At 47.7% G+C, this 22,088-nt stretch overlaps 1 protein-coding gene across 2 annotated transcripts in view; it reads right to left on the reverse strand.

Annotated features, from left to right (window-relative positions):
* The window catches only part of BCAS4 (breast carcinoma amplified sequence 4), a 118,548-nt gene extending 96,493 nt beyond the window's left edge, over positions 1–22,055 (reverse strand). Inside the window, exons 1-2 of one of the 2 annotated variants that reach the window (XM_040331834.1) lie at positions 19,383–22,045; positions 11,173–11,244 (exon numbers count right to left, since the gene is read on the reverse strand). In XM_040331834.1, the coding sequence (XP_040187768.1) occupies positions 11,173–11,244; positions 19,383–21,947 (2,637 nt within the window). In that variant the 5' untranslated portion in view covers positions 21,948–22,045. Of the gene's footprint in view, positions 1–11,172; positions 11,245–19,382 lie in introns of both variants that reach the window. The other variant, XM_040331833.1, reaches the window with a different exon arrangement.
* Between the last annotated feature and the right edge of the window lie 33 nt (positions 22,056–22,088).

A 22,088-nucleotide genomic window follows, 5' to 3' on the forward strand; every position in this document is an offset into this window, starting at 1 on the left:
GACAGCTACAGGCTTGTCTATCATTGTTGTATGTGACTCTATCAGGAAGGGTTAAGATACAAAAGAAAATCTCACAAGGTCACTCTCTCTTCTTTTTTTATTTTATCCGCAGCAAAAAAATAACATAATTTGAAAAATGTATCGGCGCAGCGTATCAGAGATACGCTACGCCGCCGTATCTTACCTGGCTTTAAGTCGAATCCAGGAAGATTTTGCGCCGTAAGTTACGGCGGCGTAGTGTATTTCTGGCGGCGGAATTCAAATCGACGATTAGGGGGCGTGATTCATTTAAATGAAGCGCGTCCCCGCGCCGATTGAACTGCGCATGCTCCGTTTCGAAATTTCCCGCCGTGCTTTGCGCGAAATGACGTCGCAACGACGTCATTTTTTTAACTTAGACGTGACTTACGTCCATCCCTATTCACGGACGACTTACGCAAAAAAAGAAAATTCAAATTTCGACGCGGGAATGACGGCCATACTTTAACATGGCAAGTCTATCTATACGCCGCAAAATAGCAGCTTTAACTATACGCCGGAAAAAGCAGACTAGAGACGACGTAAGAGAGTGCGACGGCCGCGTGTACGTTCGTGGATCGTCGTAAAAAGCCAATTTGCATACCCGAAGCGGAAAACGACGCAAACTCCACCCAGAGGACGCCGAAGTATTGCACCTACGATCCGAAGGAGTACGAAGCCGTACGCCTGTCGGATCGAACCCAGATGCCGTCGTATCTTGGTTTGAGGATTCAAACTAAAGATACGACGCGGGTAATTTGAAAGTACGCCGGCGTATCAGTAGATACGCCGGCGTACTCGCTATGAGGATCTGGCCCTCGGTGTCCTGATGGATTTTTAGCTGTTTTTTATTTATAAAAATAATTAGTTATCACTGTTTTCTTTTTTTATAATATGCTATTTTTTTCCCACAGATTAAATAAAGAGATGTGGGTGAAGCTGAGACTGCCCTGTTGAGATTTTTCTTTGGTATCTTATACATGGACTATACAGGTGGCATCTCATAAAAGTAGAATATCATCAAAAAGTTAATTTATTTCAGTAATTCAATTCAAAAAGTGCAACTTTTAATTTTGATGATTATGGCTTACAGCTAGTGAAAACCCAAAATTCAGTATCTCAGAAAATGTGAATATTACAAAAGACAAATAAAAAAAAAGTATTTTTAATCCAGAAATGTTGGCTTGGTGAAAAGTCTGTCCATGTACAGTATAGTATGCACTCAATACTTGGTCGGGGATCCTTTTGCATGAATTACGGCATCAATGAAGGAGATCAGCCTGTGGCACTGCTGAGGTGTAATGGAAGTCCAGGTTGCTTTGATAGAGGCCCTCGGCTCGTCTGCATTGTTGGGTCTGGTGTCTCTCATCTTCCTCTTGACAATACCCCACAGATTCTCTATGGGGGTTTGGGTCAGGTGAGTTTGCTGGCCAATCAAGCACAGTGATCACAGATTCTCTATGGGGGTTTGGGTCAGGTGAGTTTGCTGGCCAATCAAGCACAGTGATCCCATGATCATGTGACCAGGTATTGGTACTTTTGGCAGTGTGGGAGGTGCCAAGTCCTGCAGGAAAATGAAACCAGCATCTCCATAAAGGTGGTCAGCAGATAGAAGCATGAAGTGATCTAGAATTTCCTGCTAGACGGCTGCGCTGACTTTGGACTTGATAAAACACAGTGGACCAACACCAGCAGATGACATGTCTCCCCAAATCATCACTGACTGTCAAAACTTCACACTGGACCTCATGAAACTTGGATTCTGGGCCTCTCCACTCTTCCTCCAGACTCTGGGACCTTGATTTCCAAATGAAATGCAAACATTTTCCACAGTCAGTGATGATTTGGGGAGACATGTCCTCTGCTGGTGTTGGCCCACTGTGTTTTATCAAGTCCAAAGTCAGCGCAGCCTTCTTCCATGAAAATTCTAGAGCACTTCACGCTTCCCTCTGCTGACCAGCTTTATGGAGATGCTGATTTAATTTTCCAGCAGGACTTGGCACCTCCCACACTGCCAAAAGTACCAATACCTGGTCACATGATCATGGGATCACTGTGCTTGATTGGCCAGCAAACTCACCTGACCCAAACCCCCATAGAGAATCTGTGGGGTATTGTCAAGAGGAAGATGAGGGACACCAGACCCAACAATGCAGACGAGCCGAGGGCCTCTATCAAAGCAACCTGGACTTCCATAACACCACAGCAGTGCCACAGGCTGATCTCCTTCATTGATGCCGTAATTCATGCAAAAGGATCCCCGACCAAGTATTGAGTGCATACTATACTGTACATGGACAGACTTTTCACTCTCTTGATGTACAGCACTGCATAATGTTGGCACTTCATAAATAAACAGTGTTACTGATATGCCTTCATAAGTAAGCAGTATTACTGATCTGTCTCGGCATCCCTTTCATCTGCAAAGTATTGTGTCTCAGATCACAGAGCTTGCATTGACTAATATGGTACCCCATGGAAGCAGAGGGAGAACATACAAAATGCATTCAGCTAGCGTCACGCCCAGGGTTTAAACCAGGGACCCCAACACTGAACAGCAGAAGTGATACCCACCATGCTTCTGTGCTGCTGCAAAAGCTGTTAGCTGCAACAAAGCCACTTCCAGTCTGCATGTCATTGTTTCTCAGGATGGGTTTTCTGGTGGCAATAACAGTGGACCATCCCTGCATTATCTATGAGGTCATTGTAGTCTCTATGACAGGGATATGCAATTAGCGGATCTCCAGCTGTTGCATAGCTACAAATCCCATGAGGCATAGCAAGGCTCTGCCAGCCACAAACATGACACCCAGAGGCAGAGGCATGATGGGACTTGTAGTTTTGCAACAGCTGGAGGTCCGCTAATTGCATATACCTGCTCTATGAGATACCTGGGTGACAACACAGAAGCCCAATCAGGAGACACTGTCACTCCCATACCAGGATCTTCATGGGGTGATCATCAGGGGCTATTTTAATAAAAAGCTGCAGATCTAGATTTTTGGACTCAACTTAAAAAAAGACATTAACATGATAAAGATTAAGGCCGAAACTACTAATCGATTAATTGACAACTAATCGATTATGAAATTAATCGATTACAATTTTCATAATCGATTAATCGGCCAGTAACATAATGGGGTTAAAAAAAACTAAAATTAGCCCTTTATAGTACAAAAAAGCAAATCGCTACTGTAAATATTACTTTCACTGTCCCACAGTAAAAAAATTAACCCTTTACAGAAGCGATTATTTGCTCTTTTTGTACTTATTTTAGTTTTTTTTAACCCCATTATGTTACTAAACATCTCAGGCCTGGGTTCACACCTCTGTTTTTTGGTGCTTATTGCAGAAACACATTACAGTTCAGTTACATGTTTTCCTATGGGACACGTTCACATCCAGGTTTTTATTTTCAGCTGCTGCGTATTTGGAAAGGGCGGGGACTTTAACGCCAAACCGTGCTATTTTGTTTTTTTTGGTTCAATATACTTCAATGGAGAAGCTGCAGAAAAGCATGGAATTTGTTTTTGTGGCAATTTGTGTTTTGTAATCTGCCCAACAACAAATTGGCCCCCAAAAAAAAAAAAAATGCAATTTTTTTTTTTTAAGGCTATTATCCGATTAGTCGATTAATCGGAACAATAATCAGCCAACTAATCGATTATGAAAAAAATCGTTAGTTGCAGCCCTAATAAAGATTATATGAGATTTTGGTGATTGGGCTGTAATCTACTTTAATCGGAATAATCGGGGGTCATCCCATAAACCTGCACAAACATCAACACTAATGGACAAAGCCAGGAGGCCAGAGCAATAACACTTCAATCTGCACTGATCTAATGCATTGCAATAAAACTGTCTGATATAATGCCTGATACTGTAAAAAAAAAAAAAAAAGGGTGCTGACAAGCTTTTGGGGTCATTGGGCGTACATGGCGGCCTGTGTGCAATGTGTCAGCGAGGTAAGTACTTCATTTTCCGAGCTGCAAATCCAAATGAGGTCAGAAATGACTTATCTCTGCTACAAACACTCTCCTCCGACCACAGAAATGACAACCAGCAGTGTGGAAAGAGCTCCCCTTCTGGTCAGACGGAGTCACTGCGCCCTGGAGACAAGGCCACCCTTCCATTTCATGAGTCAGGATGTGGAGGGAAGCTTCTACAAAATGGCTGACATGGGGGCCTCTCAGTTTTTAGCTCCTTCTGTGCTACAAAAGTAACCCTGAATTTTAATCAATGGTGTAAATCGGGGGTCTCAAACTGGCGACCCTCCAGCTGTTGCAAAATTACAAGCATGATTCCCTCAGGCAGAGGTATGATGGGACTTGTAGTTTTGCAACAGGTGGAGGGCCGCCAGTTTGGAACCCCCTGATGTAAATAACCCCATGAAGTCAAGAGGTGAAGGGAAAAATGCGTCCACTTAATGGACTTGAAAGGAAGCAGAAGGAGAATATACAAAATACATTCAGCTAGTGTCACGCCCAGGGTTCAAACCAAAAACCGCAGGACTGTAAAGCAGAAATAATACCCATAATGCCACTGTGCTGCCACAATAGCTGTTAGCTGCAACAAAGCCACTTCCATTCTGCAAGTCATTTCTCAGGGTGGGTTTCCTAATGGCAATAAGTGAATGAGTGAGTACCTCGTATAGCGCTACAAATGCGAACTGAATCGCCTCAAGGCGCTTTGCATCCAATGTCGTCCTGATCCTTCAGAAGAGGTGGGTCTTTAGTTTTTTCCTAAAAGCCTGATGGTTTTCTTTCATGCGAATGGTCGTGGGTAGAGCACTCCAGAGCCGAGGTCCTTGGACTGCAAATCTACGTTCTCCCTTAAATTTGTAGCGGGATTTGGAGGAGGTTTTGATTAGTTGACCGGAGAACGCGATTGGTGATGTAGAGTTTCATTTTCTCGCTTAAGCATTGAGGAGCGTTTCCTTGTGCGCATTTGTGTGTGAGGCAGAGGGTCTTGAATGTGACCCGATCCTTTACGGCTAGCCAGTGGAGGGACCTCAAGACCGGGGAGATTGGTTGCCAAGGTTTTTTTACCTGTTACCAGTCTGGCTGCCGTGTTCTGGACGCCTTCTAGACGCAAAATCTGGTATTTGGGTAGTCCTAAGTAGAGGGAGTTTGCGTAGTCGAGTCGGGAATTGAGGATTGTTCCCACCACTACTGCTGTATCCTCTTACGGGATGAAGGGGATAAGTCTGCGCAGCAGGCGGAGAAGATGGTGAGAACTGCTGGCTACTGCTCCTATTTATGTGTCCATCATCATGTCTGGGTTACACGGGACCCTTTGAGGTGGCGGCCGCCCTCCCCGCTGGCCTTATGTGTGGGGGGGTTTTTAGGTGAGCAGCCAAGTCTACCCTTCCCCATGTTTATTTATTGTATCGTTGTTTTATGCATTATTGTCTGACCCATGTTATTTTTAACTTTAGACTCTTCTGATGAAGTGGCACATAGCCACGAAACTAGTTAAGATGTTGTGATATGACCTTCTACCCACTATGCTTCTCCCCCTCCTGGGGACTACTATACTGGCGATTTGTTTGGTCATACATTGTGTGTATTTTTTAACCATGTATCCCCCCTGTGTCGTTATCGACATTTTTTATTATTATTTACTTGTTTTGTTGTACACTACTTACATATACTACCAGTACCGTGATAGTCCAACAATGGCCCAATTACTCCCCCCACTTGGCTCTCTGGTTTGGGGACCTTATAGCCAAGCTTTATATATCTAGATCCTGAATGATGGTACGCCCCCTTTAAAGTGTTAATTTTTTACACCCTCAGAGGTTATATATCATCATGTCTGGGTCAAAGATGACTTTTGACGTTGTTGCTTGGGGTGATGGTTTGTCCAAGGATGGTGGGTGGTGTCCATGTGGTCCTAGAATTAGATTTCCGATTTGCGTGAAGGATAACAGCGGACCATCCCTGTATAATCTATGGGGTCATTGTAGTCTCTATGAGATACCTGGGTGACAACACAGGAGCACAATCAGGAGACAGAGCGCTGTCGCCCCCATACCATGAAGTGCCTGAACATGGTGGGATCATTAGGGGCTATTTTAATAAAAAGCTGCAAATTTAGATTATTGGAATCAACTTTAGAATTGCTATTAATATAATAAAGATTTTAGGAGATTTTGGTGATTGGGTTGTCATCTACTTTAAACAGACTACTCGGGGTCATCCTATTAACCTGCAACAACACCAATGGGCAAAGCAAGTAGGCCAGAGCAATAACACTTCAATCTGTACTGATCTAGCTGCAATGCATTGCAATAAAATTGTCTGCCCTAATGTCTGATACTGTAAGAAAAAAAAAAGAAAGAAAATGGCGTTGATGAGCACTTGGGGTCATTGGGCGTACATGGCGGCCTGTGTGCAATGTGTCAGCGAGGTAAGTACTTAATTTTCCAAGCTGCAAATCTAAATCAGGTCAGCAATGACTTATCTCTGCTACAAACACACTCCGACCACAGGAATGACAACCAGCAGTGTGGAAAGAGCTCCCCTTCTGGTCAGACAGAGTCACTGCGCCCTGGAGACAAGGACATCCTTCCATTTCATGAGTCAGGATGTGGAGGGAAGCTTCTACAAAATGGCTGACGTGGGGCCTCTCAGTATTTAGCTCCTTCTGCGCTACAAAAGTAACCCTGAATTTTAATCAATGGTGTAAATCAGGGGTCTCAAACTGGTGACCCTCCAGCTGTTGCAAAATTACAAGCATGACCTCCCTCAGGCAGAGGTATGATGGGACTTGTAGTTTCGCAACAGGTGGAGGGCCGCCAGTTTGAGACCCCCTGGTGTAAATAACCCCATGAAGTCAAGAGGTGAAAGAAAAAATGCGTCCACTTAAAGCGGGAGTTCACCCATTTATTTTATTTTTTCTCTTTTCCCCTTAGATTCCTGCTCGTTTTGTCTAGGGGAATCGGCTAGTTGTTTTAAAATATGAGCAGTACTTACCCGTTTTCGAGATGCATCTTCTCCGTCGCTTCCGGGTATGGGTCTTCGGGACTGGGCGTTCCTTCTTGATTAACAGTCTTCCGAGAGGCTTCCGACGGTCGCATCCATCGCATCACTAGTAGCCGAAAGAAGCCGAACGTCGGTGCGGCTCTATACTGCGCCTGCGCACCGACGTTCGGCTTCTTTCGGAAAATCGTGATGCGATGGATGCGACCGTCGGAAGCCTCTCGGAAGACTGTCAATCAAAATAGGAACGCCCAGTCCCGCAGCCCATACCCGGAAGCGACGGAGAGGATGCATCTCGTAAACCGTAAGTACTGCTCATATTTTAAAACAACTAGCCGATTCCCCTAGACAAAACGAGCATCTATCTAAGGGGAAAAAGTATATTGTAGGGGTGAACCTCCGCTTTAATGGACTTGAAAGGTACTCGGGTGTGCAAAGAAGCGATCAGAGAATGCAAAACAGGAATGTGTGGGTGACAAGGAGAACCTCAGCGAGTATGAGAGGTCCCATTATAATATTTGTATGACCAATATCTGTATGACCAATGGCACCCACACAAGGGACTGGCATTACATACATGAAGAGAAACATTCTCATCCACAAACTTCCAGGTTTGGTCAGTTTTCAGTGAAGGGGACAATTCTGAAATAACGCGTTTCACACTTTCAAAAGTGCTTATTCACAGCTGTGAATAAGCACTTTTTAAATGTGTGAAACGCGTCAGCGCCTGTATTGCGCTGTTTGCTGTGGCTTGTATTTTTTGGATCATTACCTCTTTTTTTAATAAAGGCATTGATTTTCAGTGTGGCTGTCCAGGATTTTCTCTTCATCCAATTGCCTGGCCCCCACAGTTACCCCTCCACCAGAGGAGGAGGGGGGGGGGGTTCCAAGGAAGGCTGTGCAGGGCCCCATGATTTCTAATGTCGGCTCTTGACTGCATAATGTCGGCAGTTCATAAATAAGCAGTTCTACCGATATGTCCATCCTGTATTGAATTGTATTGTAACTGTACAGTCTTCCCCGATGTTGTAAAGCGCTCTGCAAACTGTTGGCGCCATATAAATCCTGTATAATAATAATAATAATATGACTCCTCTTACAAGCAAATTATTGTGGGTCAGATCACAGAGCTTGCATTGACCAATATGGTACCCTATGGAAGCAAGGGGGGGGGACATGCAAAATGCATTCAGCTAGTTTTAAGCCCGGGGGTTCAAACCAGGGACCCCAACACTGAAAAGCAGAAATAATACCCACCGTGCTACTGGCAGCAACAAAGCCGCTACTGGTCTGCATGTCATTTCTCAGGATGGGTTTTCTGATGGCAATAACAGCGGACCATCCCTGTATTATTTATTACTATACATTATTATTATTATTATTATACACAATATATATAGTGCCAACAGTTTATGCAGCGCTTTACAATGTATAGGGGGGGGGGGGGGGGGCAACACAATTACAGTACAGTTCAATTCAAAAGGTACAGGAGGGCCCGGCTTGTAGAGCTTACATTCTAAAGGGAGGGGGTGATGGTTCAAAAGGTAATAGCTGCAAAGAATGATTTGATGGGGGGGGGGGGCTCGGGGACAGTTGTTAGGTGTGTGTGGGATAGGCTTCCCTGAATAAATGAGTTTTCAGGGATCTCCTAAAGATGGACAAGGTAGGGGCTGATTGGACAGACTGGGGCAGGGAGTTCCAGAGGATGGGAGAGGCTCTGTAGAAGTCCTGAAGGCGAGCATATTATCTATGAGGTCATTGTAGCCTCTATGAGATACCTGTCAGCTGTCACCCCCTTATTAAACATCTTCATGGTGGGATCATCAGAGGCTCTTTTCATTTAAAGAAAAACGCAGATTTAAATGATTGGAAACAACTTTAGAAATTACATTAAAGAGGAAGTAAACCCAGGAAGAAAAAAAAAACACCACCTGCAAGACAAAGGCATAATGAGCTAGTATGCATAGCATACTAGCTCATTATGTAATACTCACCTCCGATCGAAACCCCCGCAGCCGTCCTCTTCAACGCCCGGGCAGCCGACATCTTGCCCGGGGGCTACTTCTGCGTATCGCGGCTCTGGCTCTGATCGGCCGGAGCCGCGATGACGGCACGGCCTCAATGAGGAACGGCATACTACAGTGCGCCTGCGCCGCGTGGAGGTTAAGGCCCCTTTCACACTGGGGCAGGAGGCGCGGTGGCGGTATAGCGCCACTAAAAATAGCGGCGCTATACCGTCGGAATTGCCGCGGGATTCGGCCACTAGCGGTGCGGTATTAACCCCCGCTAGCAGCCAATAAAGGGTTAATACCACCCACAATGCGCCTCTGCAGAGGCGCATTGCGGGCGGTATTACCGCGATTTCCCATTGTTTTAAATGGGAAGGAGCGGTAAGGGAGCGGTATACATATCGCTCCTCTCACCGCTCCAAAGATGCTCCTTGCAGGAGATTTTTTTATCTCCTGCCAGCGCATCGCCTCAGTGCGAAAGCCTTTCCGGCTTTCACATTGAGGTTGCTGGGCAGGAGTTTTTCAGGCGGTATAGCAGCGCTATTTTTAGCGCCGTACCGCCTGAAAAACTTCTCAGTGTGAAAGGGGTCTTAGGAGATATTTCTTGCCTTAATCTAGGCTTACCTGTAGGTTAAAGTGGTTGTAAAGGGTTTACAACCACTTTAAGGGCACCTTTGTGAGACCCAGAGAAGTTTGTTTTTATTATTTCCCTTCCTTTTTTCCCCTCCTCATTTGTGTCTTATATTTTTTGCATTGGAAAGATCAAAACTTAATAAAAATTGTCTTTTAAAAAAAATAAAAATTACATTAACATCCTATTAAGGTGGACGCACAGCGACACCAATGGACAAAGTAGGGTTGCCACCTCATCCCTTTAAACCCGAACACATATGAGTTACACAGATTCTGAGGCAAATTTAAAGTGGAGGTTCACCCAAAAAATACATATTTAACATTACATTCAGCCGAGTTGTCCTGAATGAATGAATGAATGAATGAATGAATGAAAACTTATATAGCGCAGCACATGCGAACTTAATCGCTTAATGACAATCGGCTGTTTTTTTTGTTCTTTTTTTCCGTACATACCGTATTTTCACCGCCGCATCCGGGTATGTCTTCTGCGGGACTGGGCGTTCCTATCTGATTGACAGGCTTCCGACCGTCGCATACTACGCGTCACGAGTTGCCGAAAGAAGCCGAACGTCGGTGCGCAGGCGCCGTATAGAGCCGCACCGACGTTCGACTTCTTTCGGCAACTCGTGATGCGCTGTATGCGACGGTCGGAAGCCTGTCAATAAGATAGGAACGCCCAGTCCCGCAGAAGACATACCCGGAAGCGGCGGTGAAAATACGATATGTACGGGAAGAAAAATAAAACAGCCGATTGTCATTAGGACAACTCGGCTGAATGTAATGTTAAAATTTTATTTTTGGGTGAACCCCCGCTTTAATGCAGATAAGGCACCAAGTGAGTTTAATTACCACCTTAATCAGCCACAGAACCTGTATAATATGTGTTCAGTTTTAAAGGGATGAGGTGGCAACCCTAGGACAAAGCCAGTAGGCCAGAGAAATAACGCTTCAACCTGTATGGCTCTAGCTGCAATAAAATAGTGGCTCCACATGGACAATGCACTTGTATATTGGTATTGATGGTCGTAAAGTAAAGTTGCAGCAATTTTATGTGATTGATGTGTAACATTCACAGAGCGCGGAGGGTTAACAGACCTGCCTGGCACCGTGCACTATAAATACCAGCTCAGCACCTAGGCCATGAACAAGTTAAATGGAGATCGGTGATCTGCGTTAACCTACTTGCTCGCTCTACTGCCACCTAGTGTCCGTTATGTAACTGCTCTGTGCAAGAACAAGCATAGCCCTTTTTTTTTTTTTCTTTTTGGCAGGCTGTTTGTAATATGGCTGCTTCGTCAGCACGTCTGCTGCACACCTACCGGCAGGCTGAGTGCATAACAGATGACGTCACCCCAATCCTCCCCCCCTCCCCCACCTCACAGCTGCCAGCAGCAGCGCAGACACGGAGCTCCCAGCCCAGGCAGAGGCCTTTAGGGGCAGTGTTGTGCGGCTCCATTTTCTATGTGCTCAGGCAGCCATCTTTGTGAACAACACAGGGAACAGCTCATAATATACATGGAACTCACCATGTCCACCATGGCGCAGAACTCGTCCAGGCGGGTCAGCATCTCCTCGGTGGCGTTTTCCAAGCCTTGCGCCTGACAGGAAATAATAAAAAAAAAACACACATAAAACACAATCTTGTTAAATAGGAATACGTTTAGATTAACGATCAATAACGTTTTTATTTATTACAGGTAGGGTTGTCCCGATACCACTTTTTTAGGACCGAGTACAAGTACCGATACTTTTTTTCAAGTACTCGCCGATACCGAATACCGATACTTTTTTTTAAATGTGTCCCCAAATGCAGCCATGTCCCCCCACAAATGCAGCCATGTCCCCCTCATATATGCAGCCATGTCCCCCCACATATGTAGCCATGTCCCCCCACATATGCAGCCATGTCCCCCCCATATTTGCAGCCATGTCCCCCCCCCCATATCCAGCCATGTCCCCCCCATATGCAGCCATGTCCCCCCATATGCAGCCATGCCCCCCCCATATGCAGCCATGTCCCCCCCAATATACAGCCATGTCCCCCCATATGCAGCCATGTCCCCCCCCCATATCCAGCCATGCCCCCCCCCATATCCAGCCATGCTCCCCCCCCCCTATATCCAGCCATGTCCCCCCCATATATGCAGCCATGTCCCCCTTACCGTACATGCTGCCGCGCCGTCGCTTGGTTAATACGGGCGGGGAACATTACAGCTTTGAATAGCTGTAGTCTTTCGCGCCGCGCCGCGCTGCGTATAGACACTCCCCCTTGCTCGGGATTGGACAGTTCACCCAAGCAAGGGGGAGTGCATATACGCGCCGCAGCGGGAAAGACTACAGCTATTCAAAGCTGTAATGTTCCCTGCCCGTTTTAACCAAGCGGGGATGCGGTGTAGCGGCGGGATGCGGCGGCGGGGGGAGAGTATTCTATTTCGGTATCGGGGGTATTTGCGGGAGTACGAGTACTCCCGCAAATGCTCAGAAACGGTCCCGATACCGATACTAGTATCGGTATCGGGACAACCCTAATTACAGGTATTTATATAGTGCTGAAAAGGAGCTTACAATCTAATCACACATACATACCAATGTACATACAGGCCATTTACCAACCGGCATGTCTTAAAGTGGTAGTAATCTCTGCACTATCACTTGTACCTACAGGCAAGCCTATAGTAAGGATCACCCATAAGTACTATGAATATCTCCTAATCAGTGATGGAGAACCTCGGCACCCCAAAATGTTTTGGAACTACAATTCCCATGATGTTGATGCACACTGCAGTGTAGATGAGCATCATGGAAAACATAGTTCCAAAACGTCTGGGGTGCCAAGGTTCTCCATCACTGGTTTAGGAGATATTTAGAGTGCATGCTACCGGACCACGCGCTCCGAAGGTCCAGCTATTAGACAGGAACCAATTAACCTACCAGCATGTCTTTGAAGGGTGGGAGAAAACAGGAGTGATGTGCAAGCAAAAGGGGAAACAATGGAGATAGTGCTTTGGCAAGGGTTTAAACACAGGACCTCAGAGTTATGATGTCAAATACACTAACCACTGAGCCACCCTCATTGAACACTTTAGAGAGTCTTACCAGCATGTCTTTGGAGGGGTAGGAGGAAAGTGGCGTACAACCAAAGCAAAACAGCAACCATGTAGATATGTCCTGGCCAGGATTTGAACACAGGACCTCAGTGCTATGAGGCATAAACACAAACCACTAAGCCACCCACACAACAACCATCTCCACCTCATACTTTGGTTATCAGTGCACCTCAAACCTGGAACGTTACTTAATTAATGGCTCCATGTTTGACAAGAGTATCAGAGATACACTGGCCCCCCCAATGGAGTGCCACCGGTAGGGTTGCCACCTCATCCCTTTAAAAAGGAACACATCTGAATTACACAGATTCTGAGGCTAATTTAATGCAGATAAGGCACCACGTGAGTTTAATTACCACCTTAATCAGCCACAGAACCTGTGTAATTCAGATGTGTTCCTTTTTAAAGGGATGAGGTGGCAACCCTAGCCACCGGGGTCTGCTGTTAGACCCGCACAGACATAGTTGGGCCAATTTAATGGGGAGCCAATTAACCCACCAGCAAGTCTTTGAAGGGTGGGAGAAAACAGGAGTACCATGCAAGCAAAAGGGCAACCATGAAGATAGTGTCTTGGCCAGGGTCTGAACACAAGATATCAGCTGTATGGGGCCAAATAAGCTAAACACTAAGCACCCTCAAGGAACTATTCAATCTTGTGCTTTGATCACTGGTGCACCTCAACCTTGGAACCTTTTTGGGGCCAGTTTAGTCAGGAGCAAATTAACCTAAAAACATGATTTTGGAGGGTGAGAAGAAACCAGAGTACCAAGAAAAATGGCAAACATGAAGTGCCTTGGCCAGGGTTTGAACACAGGACCTCAGCACTATGAGGCAAAGAAGCTAACCACTAAGCCACCCTCAGTGAATGCGTCCACTTCATGCTTCAGTTAACAGTGCTCCTCAAACCTTAAGAACCTTGTTTCAGTGACTCCATATTCAAAGCGAGAACTGGAGCTGCAATGTCCCCCCCCCCCCCAATAGAGTGCCACCAGGGTGCCTTGGCCAGGGTTTGAACACAGGACCTCAGCACTATGAAGCAATACAAAAACACTAAGCCACCTGTAGCAAACACTTTCAGCTCATGCTTTGGTTATCAGTGCTCCTCAAACTTTGGAACCTTGTTTTATTGACTCTATATTTGAAGCGAGAACTAGAGCTGTAATGGCCCACCAATAGATGGTCACCAGGGTCTGCCGTTGGATTTTTAGATCCTTACAGACATATTAAACAAAAAGGCATCCATGGAGATAGTGTCCTGGCGAGGGTTTGAACACAGGACCTCAGCACTATGAGGCCAAGGAAGCTAATCACTGAGCCACCCACAGTGAACACGTCCAGGAACCAACTTACCAGCATATCTTTGGAGTAGACACGCAAGCATGGCAACCATGTAGATATGTCCTGGCCAGGGTTTGCACCAACCACTAAGCCACCCGAAAAAAACAACTCCATCTGAATACTTTGGTTATCAGTGCACCGCAATCCTGGAACTTTACTTATTTAGTGGCTCCATGTTTGAAGCGAGAAACAAGAGCTGCACTGACCCCCCCAATGGAGTTCCGCAAGGGTCTGCTGTTAGACCTGCACAGACATAGTAAAGACAATTTAGTCAGTAAGCTAACCAATAAGCCGCCCTCAAGGAATTCTTCAATTTTGTGCTTTGATCATCGGTGCACCTCAAACCTTAGAACCCTTTTAGGCCCAGTTTGATCAGGAATAAATGAACCTAAAAACATGTTTTTGGAGGGTGGGAAGAAACTGGAGTACCATGCATGCAAAACGGAAAGCATGGAGATAGTGCCTTGACCAGGGTTTGAACGCAGGACCTTGGCACTATGAGGCAACAAAAAGCTAACCACTAAGTCACCCTCAGTGAATGCTTATATCTCATGCTTCAGTTAACAGTGCTCCTCAATCCTTGTTTTTTTAGTGACTCCATGTTTTCAGTGGGAACTGGAGTGCCACAAGGGTGCCTTGGCCAGGGTTTGAACACAGGACATCAGCACCATGAAGCAAAGCAAGCTAACCACTAAGCCACCTGCAGTAAACGCTTCCGTCTCATGCTTTGGTCATCAGTACTCCTCAAACCTCGGAACCTTGTATTATTGACTCCATGTTTGAAGCGAGAACTAGAGCTGCAATGGCCCACCAATAGATGGCCACCAGGGTCTGCCATTGGATTTTTAGATCCTTACAGACATATTGGACAGGAACCAATTAACCTACCAGCATGTCTTTGAAAGGTGGGAATAAAACTGGAGTGCCATGCAAGCAAAAAAAGCAACCCTGGAAAAAATGTCTTGGCGAGGGTTTGAACACAGGACCTCAGTGCTATGAGGCCAAATAACCTAACCACTGAGCCACCCACAGGGAACGCTTCCAAGGTCCAACTTAGGCCCCTTTCACACTGGTGCTGCCTATAGCGTCTGCGGTAAAACGCTGCTATTTTATCGTCTGATTTGCGGCGCATTTCAGCCACTAGCGGGGCGCTTTTAACCCCCGCTAGTGGCCGAAAAGGGGTTAATACCGCCCGCAATTCCCCGATACAGTATTGCCGGCGGCGCTGAACATTGATTTCAATGGGCAGGAGCGCATTAGGAGCTGCTGCAGGACTTTTTCTGACGCCCTGCCAGCGCACTGCCCCAGTGTGAAAGCCCTCGGGCTTTCACACTGGAGTGAATAGAGCAGCTGTGTAAGGGCAGATTGCAGGCGTTATTTTTAACGCTATAGCGCCAGCATGTCTTTGGAGGGTGGGGGCGGAAACTGGCGTACCACACAAGAAAAACAGCAACCACATAGCTATGTCCTGGTCAGGGTTTGAACACAGGACCTTAGTGCTAACCACTAAGCCACCGGAAATAAGCACCACCTTCCCATACTTTGGTTATCAGTGCACCTCAAACCTGAAACTTTACTTATTTAGTGGCTCCATGTTTGAAGCAAGAACTAGAGCTGCACTGGCCCCCTCAATGGAGTGCCACCAGGGTGCCTTGGCCAGGGTTTGAACATAGGACCTCAGCACCATGAAGCAAAGCAAGCTAACCACTAAGCCACCTGCAGTAAATGCTTCCATCTCATGCTTTGGTCATCAGTGCTCCTCAAACCTCGGAACCTTGTATTATTGACTCCATGTTTGAAGCGAGAACTAGAGCTGCAATGGCCCACCAATAGATGGCCACCAGGGTCTGCCATTGGATTTTTAGATCCTTACAGACATATTGGACAGGAACCAATTAACCTACCAGCATGTCTTTAAAGGGTGGGAGAAAAACGGAATGCCATGCAAACAAAAAGGCACCCATGGAGATACTGTCCTGGCAAGGGTTTGAACACAGGACATCAGTGCTATGAGGCCAAATGAGATAATCACTGAGCCACCCACAGTGAACACGTAAAGGGACCAACTTATCTTTGGAGTAGACACGCAAGCAAAAGAGCAACCATGTAGATATGTCCTGGCCAGGGTTTGAACACAGGACCTCAGTGCTATGAGGCCAAGGAAGCTAATTACTGAGCCACCCGCAGTGAACAGGTCCAGGGACCAACTTACCAGCATATATTTGGAGTAGACATGCAAGCATGGCAACCATGTAGATATGTCCTGGCCAGGGTTTGAACACAGGACCTCAGTGCTATGAGGCAAAACACTAACCACTAAGCCACCCGCAATAGACATCTCTATCTCATACTTTGGTTATCAGTGCACCGCAATCCTGGAACTTTACTTATTTAGCGAATCCCTGCTTGACGAAAGTATGAGAGCTGCACTGGCCCCCCAATGGAGTGCCACCAGGGTCTACTGTTAGACCCCCACAGACATAGTAGAGACAATTTAGTCAGGAGCCAATTAACCCACCAGCAAGTCTTTGGAGGGTGAGAGGAAACCGGAGTACCATGCAAGCAAAAGGGCAACCATGGAGATAGGGTCTTGGCCAGGGTCTGAACACGGAATATCAGCAGTATGGGGCCAAATAAGCTAAACACTAAGCACCCTCAAGGAACTATTCAATCTTTTTTTTCATCATTGGTGCACCTCAAAACTTGGTACCTTTTTAGGTCCAGTTTAGTCAGGAGAAAAATAACCTAAAAACATGTTTTTGAAGGATGGGAAGAAACCGGAGTACCATGCATGCAAAACGGCAACCATGGAGATAGTGCCTTGGCCAGGGTTTGAACATAGGACCTCAGCACCATGAAGCAAAAAAAGCTAACCAGTAAGCCACCCTCAGTGAATGCTTATATCTCATTCTTCAGTTAACAGTGCTCCTCAAACCTTGGAACCTTGTTTTAGTGACTCCATGTTTTAGGTGGAAACTGGAGCTGCACTGGCCCCTCAATGGAGTGCCACAAGGGTGCCTTGGCCAGGGTTTGAACATAGGACCTCAGCACCATGAAGCAAAGCAAGCTAACCACTAAGCCACCTGCAGTAAACGCTTTGGTCTTATGCTTTGGTCATCAGTGCTCCTCAAACCTCGGAACCTTGTATTATTGACTCTATATTTGAAGCGAGAACTAGAGCTGCAATGGCCCACCAATAGATGGCCACCAGGGTCTGCCGTTAGATTTTTAGATCCTTACAGACATATTGGACAGGAACCAATAAACCTACCAGCATGTCTTTGGAGGGTGGGAAAAAAACTGGAGTGCCATGCAAAGAAAAAAAGCAACCATGGAAAAAATGTCCTGGCGAGGGTTTGAACACAGGACCTCAGTGCTATGAGGACAAACAACCTAACCACTGAGCCACCCACAGTGAATGCTTATATCTCATGCTTCAGTTAACAGTGCTCTTCAAACCTTGTTTTAGAGACTCCATGTTTTAGGTGGGAACTGGAGCTGCACTGGCCCCCTCAATAGAGTGCCACAAGGGTGCCTTGGCCAAGGTTTGAACATAGGACCTCAGCACCATGAAGCAAAGCAAGCTAACCACTAAGCCACCTGCAGTAAACACTTTCATCTCATGCTTTGATCATCAGTGCTCCTCAAACCTCGGAACCTTGTATTATTGACTCCATGTTTGAAGCGAGAACTAGAGCTGCAATGGCCCACCAATAGATGGCCACCAGGGTTTGCCGTTGGATTTTTAGATCCTTACAGACATATTGGACAGGAACCAATTAACCTACCAGCATGTCTTTGAAAGGTGGGAATAAAACTGGAGTGCCATGCAAGCAAAAAAAGCAACCCTGGAAAAAAATGTCCTGGCGAGGGTTTGAACACAGGACCTCAGTGCTATGAGGCCAAATAACCTAACCACTGAGCCACCCACAGGGAACGCTTCCAAGGTCCAACTTAGGCCCCTTTCACACCGGTGCCGCCCATAGCGTCTGCGGTAAAACGCTGCTATTTTATCGTCGGATTTGCGGCGCATTTCAACCACTTTTAACCCCCGCTAGTGGCCGAAAAGGGGTTAATACCGCCCGCAATTCCCCGATACAGTATTGCCGGCGGCGCTGAACATTGATTTCAATAGGCAGGAGCGCATTAGGAGCTGCTGCAGGACTTTTTCTGACGCCCTGCCAGCGCACCGCCCCAGTGTGAAAGCCCTCGGGATTTCACACTGGAGTGAATAGAGCAGCTGTGTAAGGGCGGATTGCAGGCGTTATTTTTAACGCTATAGCGCCAGCATGTCTTTGGAGGGTGGGGGGCGGAAACTGGCGTACCACATAAGCAAAACAGCAACCACGTAGCTATGTCCTGGTCAGGGTTTGAACACAGGACCTCAGCGCTAACCACTAAGCCACCTGAAATAAGCACCACCTTCCCATACTTTGGTTATCAGTGCACCTCAACCCTGGAACTTTACTTATTTAGTGGCTCCATGTTTGAAGCGAGAACTAGAGCTGCACTGACCCCCCCAATAGAGTGCCACCAGGGTGCCTTGGCCAAGGTTTGAATAAGCCACTGTGCTGCCCATAAGACATAAGTCCTCATTGACAGACGTATTCTGGGGTAGTGATTCAGGGATCCAAAGATTTGGTCAATAATCCACAGCGAGCTTCCTCTACCAAAGACCGCTCCCTGCTGCTCTCTCTACCCGTGCAGGGGAACTGGATTCGTCTCCGCCCCCTCCTGTCCTTTTTCTGCAGACAGCCTGTAGTGGGAGGAGACCTCTAGGCCCCTCCCACGGCTCTGCTCAGGTCATGTACAGCACAGTGATGATGTCACTGCTACTTTTATAAAGTAATATCTGGGATTGTAAAGACATTTTGAGGCACAGAATATGTTTAAATGAAAGTTCAAAAAGAAGAATGGTGAACATTTCTGTGGAGGCCCCCTGTGTCTTCTCAGGGGGACGATAGATATCTGTCCCTCTAATGGAGCGGAGTTGGGGTTTTGCTGCAGGTCGCGCCCCAAAAACTGAAGGTGACATGTCTGTGTTACACGTAGGGGGCGATTCAATGAATGATATAAATGACATTTGCTTTCTATGGGCAGCGTGTCACCCAGGCATAATTTTTCCAGCACAGGTACAAAGAACCATCTGATAGGTCAGGACTCGTGTTTTTACAGGCGGAGGAGCGCTGTCAGGGGCGTGTGATGGGACAGCTCTGTAATACATGGAGTGATGCAGCAGTGTGGTGCCTGGTACACCCGGGTCACACGATGTGTTCAGATTGGATACAAACCTCTGTGCAGGTGTCAGCAGTGAGCAGCTGGGCGTAATTCAGGGCGGTCTCCTCCGGGGTCATTGGTGCCGGGCCCGCCACTTCTTCCAGCTTCTGCATTATACACAAACCGGCGGCTTCTTCCTCATCTACACCAATCCCCTTCCCCTTCGTCATTAACCCTTCCTGAACCTCTGCAATCTTCTGCCGTTCCTTCCCCGGGGCCACAAAATGTTTCTGTGCTGGACCCCAAAACAGATCACCTTCCTGCACCCCTGTACCTTCACACACCACAAATTCCTGCACCCCTGTACCTTCAGATACCCCTAATTCCTGCACCCCTGTACCGTCAGATACCCCAAATTCCTGCACCCCTGTCCCCTCAGACACCCCAAATTCCTGCACCACTGTCCCCTCAGATACCCCAAATTCCTGCACCACTGTCCCCTTAGATGCCCCTAATTCCTGCACCACTGTCCCCTCAGACACCCCTAATTCCTGCACCCTTGTACCCCCAGATTCCCCACATTCCTGCACCACTGTCCACTCAGACACCCCTAATTCCTGCACCCCTGTAACCTCAGATACCCCTAATTCTTGCACCCCTGTCCCCTCAGACACACCTAATTCCTGCACCACTGTCCCCTCAGATACCCCTAATTCCTGCACCCCTGTACCCTCAGATACCCAAAATTCCTGCACCCCTGTCCCCTCAGATACCCCAAATTCCTGCACCACTGTCCCCTCAGATACCCCAAATTCCTGCACCACTGTAACCTCAGATACCTCTAATTCCTGCACCCCTGTCCCCTCAGATACCCCAAATTCCTGCACCCCTGTAACCTCAGACACCCCAAATTCCTGCACCAATGTCCCCTCAGATACCCCAAATTCCTGCACTACTGTAACCTCAGACACCACAAATTCCTGCACCCCTGTAACCTCAGACACCCCAAATTCCTGCACCACTGTCTTCTCAGACGCCCCAAATTCCTGCACCACTGTCCCCTCAGATGCCCCTAATTCCTGCACACCTGTCCTGTCAGACACCCCAAATTCCTGCACCACTGTTCCCTCAGACACCCCTAATTCCTGAACCATTGTCCCCTCAGACATCCCACCTGTCTGCACCCCTATCTCTTCACCTTCCTGTACCCCTGTAACCCCAGACACCCCAAATCCCTGAACCCCGGGTCCCTCAGACATCCCACCTGTCTGCACTCCTATCTCTTCACCTTCCTGTACCTCTCCTGTCCTTCCACGCAACTCACCTTCCCATACTCCTGTCATCTCAGACACCCCAAAATCCTGCACCCCTGACTCTTCACCGTTCTGCATTCCTGTCCCCTCAGACACCCCTAATTTCTGCACTCCTGTCCCCGCAGACACCCCACTTGTATGCACACCTGACTCTTCATCGTTCTGCACTCCTGTCTCCTCAGACACCCCTAATTTCTGCACTCCTGTCCCCTCAGACACCCCTAATTTCTGCACTCCTGTCCCCGCAGACACCCCACTTGTATGCACACCTGACTCTTCATCGTTCTGCACTCCTGTCTCCTCAGACACCCCTAATTTCTGCACTCCTGTCCCCTCAGACACCCCTAATTTCTGCACTCCTGTCCCCTCAGACACCCCTAATTTCTGCACTCTTGTCCCCTCAGACACCCCATTTGTATGCACCCCTATCTCTTCACCTTCCTGTACCCCTGTAACCCCAGACCCCCAAAATTCCAGCATTCCTGTCCCCTCAGACACCCCTAATTTATGCACTCTTGTCCCCTCAGACACCCCACTTGTATGCACCCCTATCTCTTCACCTTCCTGTACCCCTGTAACCCCAGACACCCAAAATTCCTGAACACCTGTCCCCTTAGACACCACAAATTCCAGCATTCCTGTCCCCTCAGATGCCCCAAATCCCTGAAACTCTGTCCCCTCAGACACCCCAAATCCCTGAAACTCTGTCCCCTCAGACACCCCAAATTCCAGCATTCCTGTCCCCTCAGACACCCCAAATTCCAGCATTCCTGTCCCCTCAGACACCCCAAATTCCAGCATTCCTGTCCCCTCAGACACCCCAAATCCCTGAAACTCTGTCCCTTCAGATGCCCCAAATTCCAGCATTCCCGTCCCCTCAGACACCCCAAATCCTTGAACCTTGGGTCCCTCAGACACCTCACCTGTCTGCACCCCTATCTTTTCACCTTCCTGCACTCCTGACACCCCAAATGCCTGAACCCCGGGTCCCTCAGACACCTCACCTGTCTGCACCCCTATCTCTTCACCTTCCTGCACCCCTGTAACCCCAGACACCCGAAATTCCTGAACCCCGGGTCCCTCAGACATCCCACCTGCCTGCACCCCTATCTCTTCACCTTCCTGCACCCCTGTCCTTCCACACACCCCACCTTCCAGCCCCTCTGACACCCCAAATGTCTGCTCCCCTGACTCCTCAGCTCTCTGTCCCCCTGTCCCCTCAGACACATCTACCTCATGAGGCCCTCTCTGTCCTCCCCCCTCCTTAGGGCCCCTCCCCGCCTCCTCCTGCCCCCCCGGGGTCCCGGCCCGCACCCCGCCTCTCATCTCCCGGAGATCAGCCTGAGGTACCCGGCCCGGGAATTTCCACACAACGCCGGCCGACGGCCCGGCTCTCGGCTGTACTCGGTCGCCACCCGGCGTACGTTTTGGGGAACTGCAATCTAAAGTCTGACGCCACCTAAATAG

This window comes from Rana temporaria, chromosome 12 (assembly GCF_905171775.1).
Source record: "Rana temporaria chromosome 12, aRanTem1.1, whole genome shotgun sequence".
NCBI lineage: Eukaryota > Metazoa > Chordata > Amphibia > Anura > Ranidae > Rana > Rana temporaria.